Source organism: Siphateles boraxobius, unplaced genomic scaffold (assembly GCF_051911475.1).
Source record: "Siphateles boraxobius isolate OS27281-9 unplaced genomic scaffold, OSU_SipBor_1 6, whole genome shotgun sequence".
In the NCBI taxonomy this organism is placed as follows: Eukaryota; Metazoa; Chordata; class Actinopteri; order Cypriniformes; family Leuciscidae; genus Siphateles; species Siphateles boraxobius.
Window position 1 is genome coordinate 21,471,461 of NW_027509186.1, and position 20,685 is coordinate 21,492,145.

At 44.1% G+C, this 20,685-nt stretch overlaps 1 protein-coding gene across 1 annotated transcript in view; it reads right to left on the minus strand.

The window, feature by feature from the left end:
* nlk2 (nemo-like kinase, type 2) overlaps positions 1 to 20,685 on the minus strand; it is a 97,678-nt gene that overhangs the window by 45,907 nt on the left and 31,086 nt on the right. The window contains exons 2-3 of the mRNA XM_077208145.1: positions 526 to 655; positions 243 to 298 (exon numbers count right to left, since the gene is read on the minus strand). Coding sequence (XP_077064260.1) covers positions 243 to 298; positions 526 to 655 — 186 coding nt within the window. The remainder of the gene's footprint in view (positions 1 to 242; positions 299 to 525; positions 656 to 20,685) is intronic.

Consider the following 20,685-nt stretch of genomic DNA (forward strand, 5'->3'; position numbering starts at 1 on the left):
ATGAAGGCAGCCATAAATATTAGTGTTGGAATTTTTCAGTTGTACATATAATTATAGTTTTTAATTATTTTATAGAGAAGTATTACAAAAGTTATACTTAGGGGGAAACCGGATTCGATTCAAAATATTTATTATATCAGCCGAACTTTTTACTTTTGATGAACTCTTTGGAATCAAAACTGGTTGGATCATAATCACTTCTTTAGACAGCACCTGGTAAAGTAGCTTTCTGTTTAGGATACATTTCCTCAAAGTAGTCGATGTGTGGAGGCTGTAGAATATCCAGAGCTGACAGCACCTGTGGAGAAACAAAGACAGAGCGTGCCAGAGGTCAGCTTTGACGCCAGAGAACGTGGGCACTGACACCAGCCTTCACATGACATTCGTTTCCCAGGCACCAGCAGCCCAGGGACAGCGAGAGCTAGCCAGGCTCCCGCTAATGGCACCATGGGGACGGCACGTAGATGGCGAGAGTTAGGTAACACTAACTGATTTAAAAAAAAACAGAGGATGGTGGGAGCTTACATTGTCGTGCTTGAAGAAACAAAGCATCTTCAGTTCGCGGAAAACCCTCTTGCAGGAGACGAGGTTTTGGAAGACATTGGGCATCTTTTTAAGGGCCACACGTTTGCCATCTCTGGGGTCTGTCACCGACCTGAGGAGAAAAGTAAAAGATGAGAAATGAGTGATTAGGCTGGGTGATATAGCCAAAACTTATGCCTACATACTTTTCCGGTAGTGTGTTAATCCATTATGCACACCACCAAGCATAATGCATTACGCACCACTGCATTCATTTGATCAAAAATACAGTAAAATCTGTTATATTGCAAAATATGATAACAAATTAAAAGAATGTTTTTTTTAATTTTAATATATTTTAAAATGTGATTTATTCCTGTGATGCCAAAGCTGAATTTTCAGCATCATTACTCCAGTCTTCAGTGTCACATGATCCTTCAGAAATCATTCTAATATGCTGATTTGGTGCTCTAGAAACATTTCTTATTATTATCAATGTTGAAAATATTGCATGATGTGAAAACTACATGAACAAATAAAAAAGTGCACTGAAATAATTGATACTCATACTGTTGATTTTTTTTGGTCAGAAAAATCTTTGCAAAGTACAGTGTGGATATTTGATATATCGCCCACCACTATTCTGCAATTTAATCATATATTTTGTTGAATTTTGACACAAAAAGAAGACGAGAGCAAGCGAGAGATGATTTGTTGATAAAGGCAAGTGCTGAAGGGCCCTCAGTAATGGCCTTGAATGTTTGTGAACATCTTTTGTCGTCACTCTGCTATGAGCAGCTTGATGTGACCTTACTGAGAGCTGTAAATTGCTATAAGTGCCTCTCCTTCTTCCCTGAACAGCAACACATTTTCCACAGCAATGTTAAACACATTACACAAATGCAACTATCATTTCCTTGGCATACAGAGTCATTTCCACTTGCCACTGAAGGCTATGCCTGGTTGCCTGTTCATATTTATGCATTGACTATATCAATTCAAAAGGGAAATATTATGTTAATGATTCTGAAATGCATCTTGTGTATATTTATGAAAATTACGAAGTGCACATTAAGTCTCAAACCAATACATAGACATGTCATAAAATGTATGTACAGTATAGTCTTTTCACAATACAAAATGCTTAGGGGCGTTTTATATTAATAGCTGTTTTTGTCTTATAATAATTGTCTCAAATGTGTCTCATAAACCTCAGAGGTGTGAATGTGATCACTGTACACGAGTAAGTGTGTCCCTGTATACCTCACCTGAAACAGAATGGAACATTATGACTGAAAAACAATTCATGCTCACGGAAACATACAACAGTTTCATGTAATCGCGATAATAACAGATTTAATCTTCAATGTCATTTTAATCAAATTTAATACATCCTTGCAAAATATATTATTATATATTAAGTATTAATGTATATATAATCACAATATGTTCAAGCAATATCACACAATGTGCTTGATACAATTATCGAAACAATATATGTGGGGGAAAAGTAAGACAAAGTGGAACAGATTTATGACAGATATATTAGGGAACAAAAAACAAAAAAGAAAATAAACGGAGCAATACCAATAGGGTCCTCACACCATCGGTGCTCGGGCCCTAATGAGGTGTTTATTCAGGGTATGAAGAAACATTGATCGGTAAAATGAATGATTAACAGAGTATCTTGGGTCGGCACAATGACACACACAAACACTCTTGCACACGCGCGCCTGGTCACGGCATGTGATTCACAAGCTGGATTAGACAACAGCATGAGGGAGAGGGGGAGGAGAAAGACAGAGAGAGAGAGAGAGAGAGAGAGAGAGAGAGAGAGAGAGAGAGAGAGAGAGAAATGTTTCTTTGATAAAAAGGCAATCACTACAGCACTGCCATCTCTCCTCAGTATCAAAACAAACGCTTAAGCAGGAGATGAAGACAAGTTTCTTGTAAAATAGAGCAATAAAGAAAGACATAGTAGAGATATACACATTGAACTGCATGTGACTGAAAATGAAACAGATTTGCACAGGAAGTTACCAGGGCTAACAAGGATGGAGTTTGTTTGTACATCCTGACCAGCCCGTCACAGCAACACTGACTCGACCAATAGTGTGGGTTTAGGGGTGGGACTATCTGTATGTCTGACCAATGGGGGGCAGATCGGGGAGTGTTTAAAAACAGTTTCAAAGCAATCCTTTTTCCAATTCAGTTTGGTGATTGCTAGTGGAAACACTTCAGATTCAAAGTTTTGTGTATACATATATGGTGCTAAAATTAAATATGAATCATATTTGTTATGTAAATGAGTTGCCATATTGGGCTAAAACCCTATTATTAGTTCTGTTATCGTTTGTGTCTTTCTAGGCTTAATTTCACAGACGTGCATGAGGGGGAGTCATCTAATTTAACTCATTAAAGTTGTGTCAGCAGCCTTGTCAAAAAATCCCTCTCTACACCGTCTCCAGATGCCAAAGAAAACGACAACACGAGACCACGAGAGCCCGACTGACGCCTGGACTCGAGATCCCGGAACACTCTTCAGGACTCACACGCAGGACCTACTTCCTGGAGATAACGAACCAAAACGTCTAAAATAGAAAGATATGCCGCACTCTCACTCTCTGTATCACTCCATCTCTTTCTCACTCTCCCTCCCCATCCACTTTTAATCAGTGGCTATACAAAGATGAAAAGCCTTTCTGAAAGAAAAAAATATTATCCATGTACTTCAAATATGGCTTTTCTCTCTCTAAGGGCACATGAAAATGTCCTCAGAAACAAAAATGGCTCCTTTTAACATCTTGTTTGACGTTCTAAATAGACGTTCTAAATAGTAAGCTAGAGGTTGTTCCAAACCTGTATGAAGACATTTTGAAGAATGTTGGTAACCAAACAGTTAATGGACCACACTGACTTCCATTGTATTTTTTTTTCTACAATGGAAGTCAGTGGGGGCCAGCAACTATTTGGTTAACCATATTCTTCAATACATTATTTTCAGATTTTCTTTTGTGTTCAGCAGAAGGAAGAAATGAATACAGGTCCGGGACAACTTTCGGAGCATTATTTAATTAAAGAAAACGTTTAAATACATTTAAATGTCATGGTTAGGAAAGTAATATATATATATATATATATATATATATATATATATATATATACATATATTACTGTTGTTACTCTATTTTTGATTAAATAAACGCAGCCATTGTGAGCATAAGACTTCTTAACGTTTTACAAAATTTTGGCAGGTACCGTATATATAATCATATATATTTGACTGTTCGTAAATTACCTGTTAATCATTTATCACTAATTAAAGATAATAAAGATATTGTTAAATAAATAAAAAAAATAACATTAACTGTGCCCAGAAAAAATGCTTTTCACTTTCTACTCCTTAAAGAATGGTGAAAATATTAAGCAGCACAACAGTTTTCAACATTAATAATAATAAAAAATGTTTCTTGAGCAGGATATCAGCATATTAGAATGATTTCTGAATAATCATGTGACATGTTAAAGACTGGCTGAAAATTCAACTCTTGCCATCACATGTTACTTGTTAACTGCAGTTTTCTATAGTTTAAATAAATGCAGCCCTGGTGATCATAAGAGACTATTTTTCCAAAAAAAAAAAAAAATTTTAAAAATTTTTTTAAATATAATAAAAAATAAATAAATCAACACCAAACTTTTGAACGGTACTTTATAAAAAGAAAAAGTATATAGTCTAGATTGTTTAATTCCCCAGCTTTTTAAAATAACCTCAAGTGCTCTGCCAATGATTATCATCAAAATTATATCAAGTAAAGGTCTCAACCAAGTTACAGCCCTTATCCTAGGACCATTCACTGTACATTGTAATTTTGAACAAATCTGACTGAATATAAACTTGTCTACTTAACAGAATACAGATAGAAGGCATATTTTAACACATTCATTAACAAACATACTAACATGCCATCTCAGTGTACTGTGTAATTCTACAATTATGTTGTTTACATGGAGATAAGAAAGCCTTGCAAAGCTGGTCTAGGAATTCTAGAAGAACATTTTTGGTGCAAAGCCAAACACAAGGTGAATTCTGCATTTCCTCAAAGCCAGCAAAAAATCCATGAGACCAAAAAAGGCAGATCATCTCATGAATACTACAAGAGCAGAATCCACTTTGCGTAGCCATAGCTGAGTCTCACTCCTTTAAGGGTTGTTCTAGTCTTAAAGGCTATTGATTCTGCTTGGCTAACGCATGCGGATTCGGATCGCAGACAGATTGCTGTGTTTTGTATCAATATAACACCAGTTAGTGGATACAACAATGTGCTGATGAAAATCTGCCCCTAACCAGGGGAACGGGAGTCACGTAATAAGTGGGTAATTCCTGCTGCAGGATATCTTTGTGATTAAAAGCCTCTCTCGTGGAGTGTTATTCTTTGGGTTGGGCTTTCTGAACTGTTAGAAACCTATAGCGATCACTCTGTAATCTGAGGCCAGCCATTTTACCTCAGTCGTTAATAATTCAACATTGACCATATTCATATTGGTACTGAGGGACAATGGCATGTTTAAACAAACAAAAACTGTATTTTTAGAAACCCAACCAGGTTTCAGGCCGCTGGCGAGAGGATGTATTTTTCCAAAAGGCTTATTTAACAGACAACAAATACAGACCAATTTAGAGGAGATAAACGTTGTGTTTGTTTTATAATGTCAATAAAAGGAACTGTCCTTAAGTGTTTGGTAAATTGCACAGTGCTTTGTAAGAATAAAAGCATAAACTCCAAACGTCTCGGTTACGTATGTAACCCTAGTTCCCTGATAGGGAACGAGACGCTGCGTCAAACGCTGCGGGAACGCCCCTGCGTTGTGCGTCATGAAGCACGTATGGAATCAGCCCAATGGAGAGATGAAACGTCATAGGCGGGTGACGTCATCGACCAGGAAACTATAAAGCACCCCAAAAACACAAGCGCATTAGCTTCTGATAGGCTTGAAGGAAGCGCTAACGGGAGTGCCGGGAGTATGGCGGAGCGACGCAGCGTCTCGTTCCCTATCAGGGAACTAGGGTTACATACGTAACCGAGACGTTCCCTTTCAAGGGAACTTCGAGCTGCGTCAAACGCTGCGGGAACGCGAATACCCACGTCGCCATAGGACCAAATGACCGTCATGTGAGACTAGCGCACAGAGGACGAGAGCACCTGTGCCCCAGGGGTAGAGCTTAAGTCTAGGTCATAGAACTTAATAAAAGTATGCGGTGAAGACCATCCAGCCGCATCACAAACATCACTCAGGGAAACCCCCGACAAAAGAGCTTTAGAAGCAGCCATACTCCTGGTAGAGTGAGCTCGGACAACCAAAGGTGAAGGCTGGCCAGCCGACTCATAAGCAAGTGAGATAGCCTCAACCACCCACTTGCTCATTCTCTGTTTAGACGCCGGACACCCTTTCCTGGGTGGCCCGAAACATACAAAAAGTTGTTCTGATTTCCTCCACAGGGCAGCTCTGTGGACATAAGCGTCTAATGCCCTAACAGGGCAGAGTGAATTAAGTTTCTCCTGGTCCGATGACATAAATGGAGGAGGACAGAAAGCCTGCAGAACCGTAGGTCTAACAATATTAGTAGGAACCTTAGGAACGTAACCTGGTCTAGGATGCAGAAAAGCTTTAACCATGCCAGGTGCAAATTCCAGGCACGAGGGTGAAACCGACAGAGCCTGCAAATCTCCGATTCTTTTTAGTGAAGAGATAGCAAGCAAAAAGATAGTCTTAAAAGTGAGAAACTTCTCGGGAACTTCTTCGATAGGTTCAAAAGGAGCTAGGGAAAGACCTTCTAATACAATGGCCAGATCCCAAGTCGGCACCCTCGTACGAACTGCTGGCCTCAGCCTCAAAGTGCCACGGAGGAAACGAGTTATAAGCGGGTGTCTCCCAAGAGAAACTCCACTGAAAGGGACGTGGTAAGCAGCTAGTGCCGCCACATACACCTTTAGTGTGGAGGGGGATAACCCTGTGGAGAAGCGCTCCTGCAGGAATTCCAGCACTGCACCCACTGGGCAGTTAACTGGGTCCTGCAGGTGTTCTCCACACCAAGAAGTGAAAAGTTTCCACTTCAAGGCATAAAGCTTCCTCGTGGATGGAGCTCTGGAGTTAAGAATGGTCTCAACAACCTCGGTTGAGAGACCGGAGTCTATGAGCTGGGCCCCCTCAGAGGCCAAGCCCACAGTTTCCACAATTCTGGGCGGGGGTGAAGTATCGTGCCCCCCGCCTGGGAGAGTAGATCCCTCCTGACCGGGAGCTCCAAAGGAGAACCGTCCAGGAGAGAAATCAGGTCCGCAAACCATACTCGGGCCGGCCAGAACGGGGCTACTAGTAGTAGACTGACCCCGTCCCGGCGGACCCTCTCCAGAACTCCTGGTAACAGAGCAATCGGGGGAAAGGCGTACAGACGTGACCTCGGCCACGGCTGCACCATAGCATCCAACCCCAGGGGGGCTGGAAGAGAGATGGAGAACCACCGATGACAATGAGTGGTCTCCCTGGAAGCGAATAGGTCCACCTCGGCGCGACCGAAACTCAACCAAAGGAGCTCCACCACCTCGGGGTGGAGTCTCCATTCCCCTGGCCTCGGCCCCTGCCTCGACAGGGAGTCTGCTACCACATTCAAATACCCAGGGAGATACATTGCTCTCAGAGATAGTAGCTTCCCTTGGGACCACAGGAGGATCTGACGGGCCAACTTGTAAAGCCGGCGAGACCGCAGGCCCCCCTGATGATTTATATAAGAGACCACCGACGTGTTGTCTGATTGAACTAACACATGATGGCCTCTCAGGTCTGTTAGGAAGTGTTTCAGAGCCTGAAACACAGCCAACATCTCTAGACAATTTATGTGCCACGAAAGATGATGATCCTGCCACAGACCTTGGGCTGGGCGACCACTCATGACCGCCCCCCACCCTGTGAGGGAAGCATCCGTCGTTAGCGTTATGCGACGACAAAGAGCCCCCAGCACAGGACCTTTGGATAGGAACCAAGTTTCTCTCCACATGACCAGAGCACGAAGGCAGCGCCGCGTGACTTTGAACGTGCGGAGCGGATTTCCCCTCGGGGAAAATCCCTTGGTCCTGAGCCACCACTGTAGCGGTCTCATGTACAACAGGCCGCAAGGTATAACGTTGGACGCTGCTGCCATCAGACCCAACAGTCTCTGAAACTGCTTGACAGTGAGTAGCTGGCCTAGCTTCACTTGTTTCACAGCTGAGAGAATCGAAGCGATGCGGGTCGGAGAGAGTCGCGCCCGCATCGATACCGAATCCCAAACGACACCCAGAAAAGTGGTCTTCTGGGAAGGAGATAATACACTTTTCTTTGCGTTCAGCCTCAACCCCAACTTTCTGATATGAGCGAGGACGACATCTCGATGCCGAACCGCCATCTGCTCGGTCTGAGCTAAAATCAACCAATCGTCGATGTAATTGAGAATACGAATGCCCTGAAGCCTCAGAGGCACTAGTGCTGCATCCATGCATTTCGTGAAAGTGCGGGGAGATAAAGCTAGGCCAAACGGAAGAACCCTGTACTGGTATGCCTCGCCCCCGAAGGCGAACCTCAGGAACTTCCTGTGTTGTGGAAGGATGGACACATGGAAGTATGCGTCCTTCAGATCTATCGTGACAAACCAGTCCTCGGACCTGATTTGAGACACGATCTGCTTGATAGTGAGCATCTTGAATTTTAGCTTCCCTACCGAGCGATTCAATATGCGCAGGTCTAAAATTGGACGCAACCCCCCATCCTTCTTTGGAACGATGAAATATCGGCTGTAATAACCTGACTCCAAACTGGGAGGAGGAACCCGTTCTATAGCCTCTTTTTGAAGGAGCGTTTTCACCTCTTGTTCCAATACCAGAGCCTGCTCGGGGCCCACCACTGTGTGCAGAACCCCTCTGAATTTTGGTGGACGACACCTGAACTGGATAGCATAACCCTTTTCTACTGTCTGCAGGACCCAATGAGATATTTTTGGAAGGCTTTTCCACTCTGCCAGAAATTCTACTAAGGGTACCAGCCTCTCGAGACTGGCCTCTGGTGTAACTTGAGCAGCAGACGCAGCGCCCTGTAACGGCGCACCGGCAGGGAACAACTGGTCTGACCGCTCTGAGACCCTCCTCAGAGGGAGCGAGCGTCCCTCGGGAAAGCGCTCGCTGGGATCGTCTGTGCCCCGGCATAAAGGCGGGGTTGGCAGAACGAGCCCCTGAGGGCACCGAGGAGGAATGGGCACCGTAAAAAGAGGTGAACACCTTTCCGCCTCGGTGGGGACCACCCTCAGCATCCTGAACGGCTTGGCGTCAGGACTTCTTCTTAGCCGAAGCCTTCTTAGCCAATATAACTGTCCTCAGATCAGTTCTACTGGGAGAAGGCTTCGGCTGAGAGTGTCGCGGCTGAGCCCACTGTCCAGCAGGGGGAGCACGAGACGCGACACTCTGCCTCTGCTGCGCTCTATGTGATGAGCTCGAAGACGGCCGGGGCTGCTCCCGCCCAGCAGCCCCAGGGACATGAACTTTAAGGGGAAGAAACTTTTTAAAAGCTGCAGTTTGTTTCTTTTCTTCTTGGAATTTATCGATAACTGAATTCACAGCATCACCAAACAACCCCATGGGAGAAAGAGGAGCATCTAAAAGAAAAGCTTTTTCTCTCTCTTTAATATTAGTCTGATTTAACCACAAATGTCTTTCTGCGGCCACCAGAGCTGCCATAGAACGACCCATTAATTTGGCCGATTCTCTGGTGGCACGCAGGGATAAATCAGCAGCCTGACGCAGTTCGCGAACTACGTCAGTACTGACCTCCTCACTCTCACTCATGTCCCTTAGCAGATCAGCCTGGTATGCCTGCAAGATTGACATAGTATGCAGACATGACACAGCCTGACCTGCTGCCGAATATGCTTTACCCACCAAAGCCGAAGTGTTTCTTAAAGGCTTGGTGGGTAATGCCGGTGCCTTAAAAGATGATGCTGCTTCGGGGGAGAGATGGCTCGCAAGCGTCTCTTCCACACGAGGCAAAGCACCATAACCATGAGCCTTGGCTCCCATAATATTAGCGTATGTTGAAGTCTGGGGACTAAACACTCTATATGACACCGGTTTTCTCCATGATTTCGACACCTCGGCGTGGAGATCATGGAAAAACGGCAGGCACCGGCGTGGAGGCTGCACACGTGACGGCAAAAAATCTCTCATCCAACTTTGATTTAGAAACAGACTCCTGTCTAGTCACTGGCCATTCAATATTAAGTTTTTCAACAGCTCTTGTTAACACCTCCATAAGCTCATCACTCTCAGGAGTGTGGGGTGGCGAATCCTCCACATCTCCCTCAACACTAACAACATCAAGTTCCTCAGAACTGGATAGCTGCAGCATTGGTGCCTCAGCCCGAGCGGAAGAAACCGCAGCGCGTGCTTCCGAACCCGGGACTGAGGCACTGGATCTCACAGGTGAAGGGAGAGATAAGGCAGAGCCCGTCTCAAACCCCGCTGTGAGATCCATCTGCGATCCCCACGATAAGCGCCGCCGCTCTGCCTCGGCAGAAGCGGGACCCGAACCGCGGGGAGCGCGCACCGAACCGCTCTCCTCAAAGAGCGATCGGCGGGAGCGGAGCGTCCTTAACGGCAAACGCTCGCAATGCTCACAGTCTGCTCCCTCGAGAGCAAACTGGGCATGCTGAACTCCCAAACAAACAACACAAAGATCATGTGTATCCCCGCTCGTTAAATAACGCGAGCAGGGAGGAACACACTTTCTAAACTGCTGTTCGTCCGCCATAATCTCTCAATATATATATATATAGGGATAAATTGTTTGTGTGGTGCAGGGTATGTAAGACAGACAATATCACACAGGGACAGATTCACATGTAGCGCGACTGAAAGCACAGAAGCTAATGCGCTTGTGTTTTTGGGGTGCTTTATAGTTTCCTGGTCGATGACGTCACCCGCCTATGACGTTTCATCTCTCCATTGGGCTGATTCCATACGTGCTTCATGACGCACAACGCAGGGGCGTTCCCGCAGCGTTTGACGCAGCTCGAAGTTCCCTTGAAAGGGAACTGCGAACAGTCCCAGAAATTGCTCACAAAACAGAACTCCGTGACCAGAAAAATAAAGCTGTACGTTAAGTGCATTCAAGATAACCTAATAACATACTTAACAGAAGTCATCAACTGTATAGGAGTCATTTCAAGCCACAAACAATGTAGAACTGAAGTTGTCATACTGGCTATGGCAGAAATCGACATAGGTTAAAGTCAGCCGAGGATCTTAAACCGTCCCTCAGGATTAAGAAGGGATGACTGTAGTGACGCTAAATTGATTGTCGATGACAAAATTTTAGTTTTGGTATGATACCAGCATCTGGCATTTCGGTATCAAATATATAGGCTACTTAATCAAAACCTTGGGCAACAAATCTGTTGACTGTGAAATTAGAGACAAATATGGCTGTAAATAGAAGAAGAAAAAAATGTTCTATTCATCAAAGAATTCTGAAAAAAATTAATCATCACAACTGATTTCAACATTGATAATATTAGTAAATGTTTCTTGAGCAGCAAATCAGCATATCAGAATGATTTCTGAAGGATCGTGTGACACTGAAGACTAGAGTAATTATGCTAAAAAAATACAGCGTTGCCATCACAGGAATAAATTACATTTTAAAAGTAATCAAAATAGAAAATTTTACAATACTAATAAAGCATTACAAAAAGATTGAATGGATCACTGCAAAAACTTTCACATTTCACTGCTCTAACTGTTTTCAGAAATCCAAATGAAAACCAAATGTTTAAGATGAGTTAAGTTAAAACACATGTATGACCAACAAATCCAAGTCAAGACGACAGTGTAGCACAGGATGGATAGTGACCGTTCAAGCTGCTGGTCTGAAATCCTCTCACTCTGGTCGTAAAGCATACAGTAGGACTGGGCCAGTTGAGCCCTTAGTTCTAGAAGGAGGCAGGGATAAAATACATGCAGAGTCACTTGACAATAAACTACTGTACTTAACTGCATTAATACTTAATTGCTTCTTACATGTTGAGAGATGACAGACGCTGTGCACACACTCAGGAAATCACAGACTGAATACTTCATGGGCAACATTTTGATGAGGAACTAGACATTGTTGATTTATGATACATTGCCTTTTTTTGCAGTCACAGAGAAAAAGCGCTAAGAGAATCTGGCTTTTCCATTCTGAGCCCTGGGAGGACAGAGAGATTGTAGAGTTTTTGGCAGTGCCACACAGCTCTCTGTCCCCAGCCACTTTGATTTTCCTAATTAATCTACAGAGCCCGGCCTCTTTTCCAGCCTTCTGCACAGACTCTTCCCCCTCAACCTCAAATAACACAGAGTCGGATCCACTGATGTACACTTCCTGTCAGAGAGGTTGAGCACGTCAGTCATGGTTTGTGTCAGAGTCGTTACGCACGCTGACTGTTTAACACAGCCGGTCCCCTGGAGGTGTCGGGGTGGGGGGTCTGAACTTTGTGTTTGAATTAGCCTAGCAAGGATTAGCATATGCCTGCATAATGAATCAAAAAGGCAGCACATCGTGTCAGACGATCTGAAGTCCCCTGCACGATTCATGTGACACTTCCACCAGCGCTCAGAACAATGAGCCAGTGTGAAACTTCGTCACACTGCAAACAAAACAACTTTCGGTTTTACTGAAAAAGGAGGTAAAACTTTCTTTTAGCTCTAAATGTGAGTAAATAAAGACCTGTATTGTCAAACTCCCATGGGGAGAATTGCAACCTGTTACAAGACACAATGTTATTGAGCTCAAATTTATATTTGTATATTGAAATAAATACAGAATGTGAAAGAACTCCTATTTTCAACTTCAAGACTTAAGAATATGATCTGAATTCGTCCAAAAGTTTGGACACATTTGACTGAATTTAAAAGCCTTTCAATCTAAAGGTAGGGACGCTAGGGACGTGTCCCTATCAATATCCAGTGAAAAGTCTCAGGTTACGTATGTAACCCTGGTTCCCTGAGAGGGAACGAGACGCTGCGTTGAGACGCGGTGGGAACGCTCTGCGTGATTGCGTCGTGAAGCACGTGTATAATCAGTCCAATGGAAGAGCTAGACGTCATAGGCGGGTGACGTCATAGACCAGGAAGCTATAAAGCACACCTGAAAACAGACCACGTCAGCTTCTGAAAAAGCCTCAAGCAAGTCGATCAGGGCATGCAGGAAGTATGGCAGGAAAACGCAGCGTCTTGTTCCCTCTCAGGGAACCAGGGTTACATACGTAACCTGAGACGTTCCCTTTCAAGGGAACTCGAGCTGCATTGAGACGCGGTGGGAACCCCATACCCACTACGCCATAAAGAAAAATGCCTGTTCTGTCTGAAGTCCTTGCGCACACTAAGAAGCAAGCAACCTAGCCCCAGGAGTGGAGAAGTGAAAGTCATAAAATCTGACAATGTATGTGGTGAGGACCAGCCTGCCGCATTACAAATGTCCTGAAGGGGAACACCCGAAATTAAAGCCTAGAGGCAGCCATACTCCTGTAGAATGGGCCTGAACAGCCATAGGTGAAGGCTGTCCGGCTGCTTCATAAGCAAGTGAGATAGCCTCAACTACCCACTTGCTCATCATCTGTTTAGATGCCAGGCAACCTAACTTAGGTGACCCGAAGCAGACAAATAATTGTTCTGATATACGCCACTGAGCAGCTCTGTGGACATACGCATCCAACGCCCGGACAGGGCGTAACAGATTAAGTTTCTCCTGATCTGGGGTATTAAAGGTGGAGGACAGAAGGCCTGCTGCACAAATGACCCACACATTTAGTAGGGACCTAGAAATACAACCCGACCTGGGGTGAAGAAATACTATCACCATATTAGGTGCAAATCCAAGTACGTGCAGGCCTCAGCCTCATGTACCACGGAGGAGACGAAATTAAGGATCTCTCCTCAGAGATAACCCAGTAAAGAAACATTCATACAGAAATCAAGTACTGTACCCACGGGGCAGAAACAAGATTCAGAAGGCGTTCTCTGCAGCAGGCAGAGAACAGTATATTTAGTCTTCTCGTGGAGGAAGCTCTAGACCGGAGTATGGTCTCCATGACCTCGGTCGAGAGACCTGAATCTATGAGCTGGGCCCCCTCAGAGGCTGAGCCCACAGTATCCACAACTCCAGAGCTCCCAGGAGCAAAGATATCGGGAAAAGCGTATAGGTGTTGAGGCAACCACACCTATTACATCACATCCAGTCCAAGCGGAGCTGGATGCGTGAGGGAGAACCACCAGGGCAATGCATTGTACAAGCGATGCGAAAGGTCGACTTGTAGTTTGACCGAAGTTCTCCCTAAGAAGCTCCACCACCTCGGGGTGAAGTCTCCATTCCCCGGGCCACAGCCCCTGCCTCAACAGGATATCTGCTCTGATATACGAGACCATCAGTGTGTTGTCCGGACCCTTCGCCGAGCAACCACTCATGATATTGTGACAAACCAGTCCTCGGACTGAGTCTGTGACACAATCATATTTAGCGTAAGCATACTTTGAACTTAAGATACTGAAACCTGCTGTTTAATTGACGCAGGTCTAGAGTAGGACGCAACCCCTCATCCTCTTTTGGTACAATGAAGTAATGGCAGTAAAACCCTGACTGTCTGCCGGGAGGAGGAACCCCTTCTACAGCTCCTTTTGCAGAAGTGTCAGTACTTCCTGCTCCATAACCAAAGCCTGCTCGGGGTCCACCACAGTGGGGAGGACCCCTAGAAATCTGGGCGGACAAGAACCGAAATCTGAACCCTTTTCTATAGTGTGCAGGACCCACCGAGAAATATGTGGCAGTAGTTTCCACGCTGCCAGAAATTCTACTAGGGGAACCAGTCTCTCAAGACTGGCCTCTGGATTTGGTTGAACAGTCACTACGGTGCCCTGAAGCGGCAAACCGGCAGGGAACAACCAAACTGACCGTTCTACGACCCTCCTCGGAGGATCGTATGGGGACGCTGACACCTCGGTGCCCTGAACGGCGAACCGGCAGGGAACAACCGAACTGGCAGTGCTGCGACCCTCCTCAGAGGGTCGCACCCCAGAGGGCGCCGAGGAGAAACGATTTCTCAAAACCGTCCCTGCCCCTGAGGAGCCCTCAGAAGCCTGATAGCCTCATTTTTACGACAGGACTTCCTGTCTAAGCTTTATTAGAGATGACGACAGTCCTCAGATCTTGCCTACCTCTAAATAACTTAGTTCCTACGACCCTCCTCGGAGGATCGTATGGGGACGCTGACACCTCGGTGCCCTGAACGGCGAACCGGCAGGGAACAACCGAACTGCCAGCGCTGCGACCCTCCTCAGAGAGTCACACCCCAGAGGGCGCCGAGGAGAAACGATTACTCAAAAACCATCCCTACCCCGGAGGAGACCACCCTTTAGAAGCCTGATAGCCTCCTATTTGTCCAAGCTTTTTTTAGAGATAAAATAGTCCTCAGATCTTGCATATCTCTAACTGGCTAGACTGCTACCGCCACCCAAGTCCCCCTCGATTGTGGAGGACCCAAATGGCGATGCTCGTTTTGCACTCTGTGCTGCGAGGAGCTTAGTAGACCGAGACTGCTCCGCCCAGCAGTGTCAGGAACAGGCCCGGATTGGCCATCTGGCAATTCTGGCACATGCCAGAAGGGCCGGTGTTATTTTCTATTGTTTTGGGCCGAGCTGACCACGTTGCTCTCCTTGATCATTTCAAATTCAATTCACCGCTACTTTTTCCCATGCTTTTTCCCTCTTCCTCGCTATGTTCCTCGCGTTCGCGCTCGCGCCGCTGCTACCGTCTTCTTCTTCTTCTTCTTCTTCTTCTTCGATAGTAGCCTAAGCTACTGTCTGTATACTGCCACCTGCTTTACTGGAGGTCTAGCAACCCAAGTGCAAGCCGCCACTTCACAGACACAGATAGTTGCGTGTTCTGAGTTAACACAATCAGAGTGTAAAAATACGGGATATTTTACGGGAAAATACTTAAACGGGAAGACAGCGGGAAAAGAGCTAAAATACGTGAGAAACCCGGAAAAAACTAGATGGGCCGGCCCATATTTATAGGGGGGTTTCTCCCCCTAGCTACTGGCAAGTGAAATGGCAGGACGTGCATGCGGAAGTGATAGGCAGAGGCCCTCCCCTCTGCCCAAAGTAATATGCTCCACGTCAAGAGTACGCAACCAAAAGCGGGGAAAGAGTAAAATAAATTTTGTTAGTATGTCAGTGGCCGATCATTGAAAGAGTAGCGGAGAAGAGCGCGCTGATGCAACGGCTGCTGATTTAATAAGGTAGGTCATGCTTCTTTTTATCATATATATTCTATTGTGGTTTGGTCATGGTGCTTTTTCTTTATTAAGCAGTTGTGTTGTGTGCGTCGTGCCGCCGTGCCATGCTCGTGTGTGTGCGTGTGTTTTTGGCTGCTGTGCCATACTCGTGTGTGCGTGTGTTTTTGGCCGTTGTTCCATGCTCGTGTGTGCTGTGAATGTGTATGGACTAAAGTCTATGCGCCTCAGTCTTATATCATGACGTATGCCTACAGTGTGAAAGTCATTGCTGCTTTGTATGGTGTGTCTCAGTGGGAAAAAATTTCAGATTCTGGGGACGTTTTTTTTAACGTCATCAATTAGTTGGGCCGGTGAAAACCACCAATGCCAGGGCCGAATTTTGGTCCCAGTCCGGCCCTGGTCAGGAACATTAGATTGGTGGGGAAGAAACCTCTGGAACGCCGCTGAATGGTTTATTTCTTAGTTTTTTGAAAGCGGAGCGTCCCATAAATATATATCACTCCGTGGCCACCAGCAGGAAAACAACCGAACTGGCCGTGCTGCGACCCTCCTCAGAGAGTCGCACCCCAGAGGACGCAGAGGAGAAACGATTTCTCGAAACCGTCCCTCCCCAGTATAGTTTATCTGTTTTTGCACGACGCAATTCTCGAATAGCGTCAGTGCTGACAACCTCACATTCATCCATGTCTTTATAATTCACCCACCAGTGCTGCCTAATAAAATTTTCTTTATTTATTTAAGATGGCTGGTGGGTAACGTCGGGGTTAAAAATGATGACACCGACTCGGGAGAGAGAAAGCTAGCAAGCGTCTCTTTAACCCGAGGCACTGTCATACCATAATACTTAATACCCATAGCATTACTATAGTTAGACGTTTGGGCATTAAACACATAAAATAGAAACCGGCTTATTCCACGATCTCGACACCTCAGTGTGGTGTGGAGATAGGGAAAAAACGGCAGTCCCCGACGAGGAGGCTGAGATACAGAGTTTTTCTGTTTTTAGATATATTTCATCTAATAAACTCTCTTTTTCACTCTCATAATGTTCAGCTGGTCAGAAATATTTAACTAGCAACAGCACTAGATAAACCTCCTTTTAAGCTCCTCTTTATTCAACAGAGTTATGAGCTGACTTATTTATTCATTTATTGAAAACTCAAACATCTGTCTTTTTCTTAATATCTTTATTTGTTTTGTTTCCTTTTTAAAAAACAAAACAAAACACTAACGATACCAATTCCTCGGAACTGGAATCGCCAGCACTGGATCTGGCAGGTGAAAGCTGAGATAGGCCATGGCCCTTCCCAACCCCCGCTGTCAGATCCGTGTGCGAACCCCAAAATGCGAGTCGCCGCCGTGCATTGGCAACAGCGGGGCCCACGTGGGGAGCGCAAACCGAACCGTCCTCCTCGAAGAACGCCCGGCGGGAGCGGAGCGTCCTCACGGACAGCTTCTCGCAATGCTCACAGTCAGCCCACTCGAGAACTGACTGTGGCATGCTCCACTCCCAAATAGTACTAAAAGCTGATGTGTGTGTGTCCACCCGTGATATAACGTGGGCAGGGAACAACACGAAGCTGCTTGCTCTCCTTTGCCATAATATATATATATATATATTGCAACTTGACAGACAACAATAAATATGACAAGGACAGAATATACAGATCGCTTGCTGAAGGCAACGGAAGCTGACGCGGTCTGTTTTCAGGTGTGCTTTATAGCTTCCTGGTCTATGACGTCACCCGCCTATGACGTCTAGCTCTTCCATTGGACTGATTATACACGTGCTTCACGACGCAATCACGCAGAGCGTTCCCATCGCGTCTCAACGCAGCTCGAGTTCCCTTGAAAGGGAACTGATATGTCCCTAGCAATAATTTTGATCGAATCTTAAAATATATTTATATATAACCACTGTTGTCCGGTTGTGTCTTGTGGTTTTTATGTATTAGGCTTATTTTATTTAATAAGGAAACATCTTATTTAGATAAAATCTCTTAAACGAGCGTTCTGAGAAAAATGCGCAATTAATGGTACACAAACGGTTAATAATATATCGGAGTCCCGCCTGCTTAACACACATCGCTAAAATGATTGGGTTTCTTTTTTCTTTCTAACTTGTGAAAGGGTCGTGTGCGAAGCGGCAATGCTCCTCCGAAGAAAATCTAGATGTGGTAAACTAGGAAGACCGGTAACCCCCCAAAAATAACAACTTTATCCAACAGCGCAACACATCTGGGTTGTACGTCAGAACGTAGGCTCACTATTGGCCAGCATCACGTGCATCACACACATGACCAGCTTACACATATGACGACTTAGACTATTTTAACAATGTCTTTACTAACTTCTCTACGATATGAATTACCTAGCAGCCTATGAAGGAGTGAGACAGCTCTCAGATTTCAACAAAAATATCTTAATTTGAGATCCGAAGATGAACGAAAGTCTTACGGGGTGAGTAATTTATTTTTGGGTAAACTAACCCTATAGCAGTATTGGTGTGTGCCATGTCCAACAGACAAACTGGACATTATTGATGTGAAACAAATATCCCAACAGTTAATTTCTGTTAAGTTTCGCTTAAAAATTAAAATTCTGTGATCATTTACTCTCCCTCAAGTTGTTTCAAACCTTTATGCATTTCTTTCTTCTGCTGAACATAAAAGAAGATATTTTGAAGAATGTCGAGTATTTTTTCTACTATGGAAGTCAATGGGGTCCATCAACTGTTTGGTTACCGACATTCTTCAAAATATCTTCTTTTGTGTTCAGAAGAAGAAAGAAATTCATACAGGTTTGAAACAACTTGAGGGTGAGTAAATGATGACTGAATATAATTTTTTTGGTGTATTATCCCTTTAATGACAGATTCAGCTCAGCTTCTAGGGATGTCCCCATCCCCACCAATTTCAAAATCAAACCTACGCCCTTGGTTGGATGAATAGAGGGACATGTCTTGTAACCTTGTAAAATTTCAGACATGCATTGAAAAGTTGGTAAATTAATGACCAATAATTATAAAAAGATTTGAAAAACAGTTTAAAATAGTTTTAGAAGTACAGCATGTCACTGTCACTTACTACCCAATTACACACAATCTGAATCTGAATCTTTATATAATGGCAGCTTTTCAAATGTCAGTTTGACTCTAAGAGAAACAGATTTGCTGAGGACCTGAATGAGCCGAGGACCCACACAGAGATGTGTGATAACCAGATCGCACACACAGCAGTGCATCTGTCCCACAATCCTCGACCTCCGCTATTTAAATAGGGGTTTTAGAATGCAGATAGTGGCTTTGACAAATCATCCGCAGGCTGGCAGTAGATTTAGGTCGATGACCCAGTTATTTGGGAAATTAAAAGTGTTAGAGACATAACGATGTGAGCATGCCCAATAGAACAGAGCAGACTCACTTTTTCAAATCTAATGGGCATAAATCAGATTAAAGAGGTAATTTAGGTGACAGATAGAGAATATTAAAAAGAAGCCTCTGACATCAAAGCAGAAATGAGAAGACGGGATTATTGAAGTCACATAATTTATTCTCTCTCACAGGCTTCTGAAGCAAACTCAAATCAAATGCTCTAAAAATAAGCATACATTATTTGCAGGTAACAGCTTTCCAATATTACTCATTCATGTTCGTTTATGTCACTTTACAGCTGAGAAAAAAGAAATGTTGCAGGCTGGATTCAAGCCTGCGTTTCCTACAGCATGTTAACTAACCACCAGGCCATGACTGACTCACAACCCATAAAACAAAAACACACTGAGTCACGAACTATCCTCAGAACATTTCAGCCTCAATTTTACAGAGCGACAAAATATCAAGTGGGCTGGATGAAGGATGATGTATTCTGATCAACGCTGCGCTGAACAAAACAATCTGATATTGTCAAATGATCTGTGCATTAAGTCCTGAAGTGAAAATGCTAAATAATATACCTTTTTTCTATGTAATGTGTAGTGTTACTTCGTAGTTCATTTTATTACTAACTTTTCAAATCAGTCACTCAGTGACTTTTAAAATATAAAGTAGCTCTAAGCACTTTGTTTTATGGTCTGTTCTGAGAGTGATGTTTTAGATTTTCTCTTCTGATTTATGAATAAATATGATAAGTTAATAAATAATAATATAATAAAACTGTTTCTTTGCATTTATTTTGGATTTTATTGTCAGTACTGGGCTCGCAGTTCACACGAGTAGGATACTTACTGTGTGTGTGAATGGCCGTGTTCGTCTGCTACCACAGAAGACCATTTTTGACCCAGGAAAAAAACATGTCAGTGTTAAGGGAATGTAAACAGATGGGACAAAAATGGGTGGGAAATTATTGGATCTGTATTCGGTGTAAATGCAGCCTAATAAACCTGCTACTATATATTTTGTTGTTATATTTATCAAAAAACAAGAAAAAAAACTAGGGATGCACCGATCCACATTTTTTCACTTCCGATCCGATCCCGATACCTGAATTTGGATATCGGCCGATACCGATACTATTCCGATACCAGAGCTGTGTTTGCTTTAATATTATTATTATTATAATTGTTGATTTTATATGATGTTGCAATAAACTCCTCTCAACAGGCAAGTATGATATGTACGCATGTATGCATATGTCCCAAAAGGCAACTTGAGGTAAGTATAAGGTTAGAAAAGGAGGTCAGAAAAACGTCTCGGTTACATATGGTAACCCTCGTTCCCTGAGGGAGGGAACGGAGACGTAGGTCATGACTGACCAATAGGAATCTCGCTAGAGAGGCCAATCTACTTCGAGTGAAACTAAAACAAGCCAATA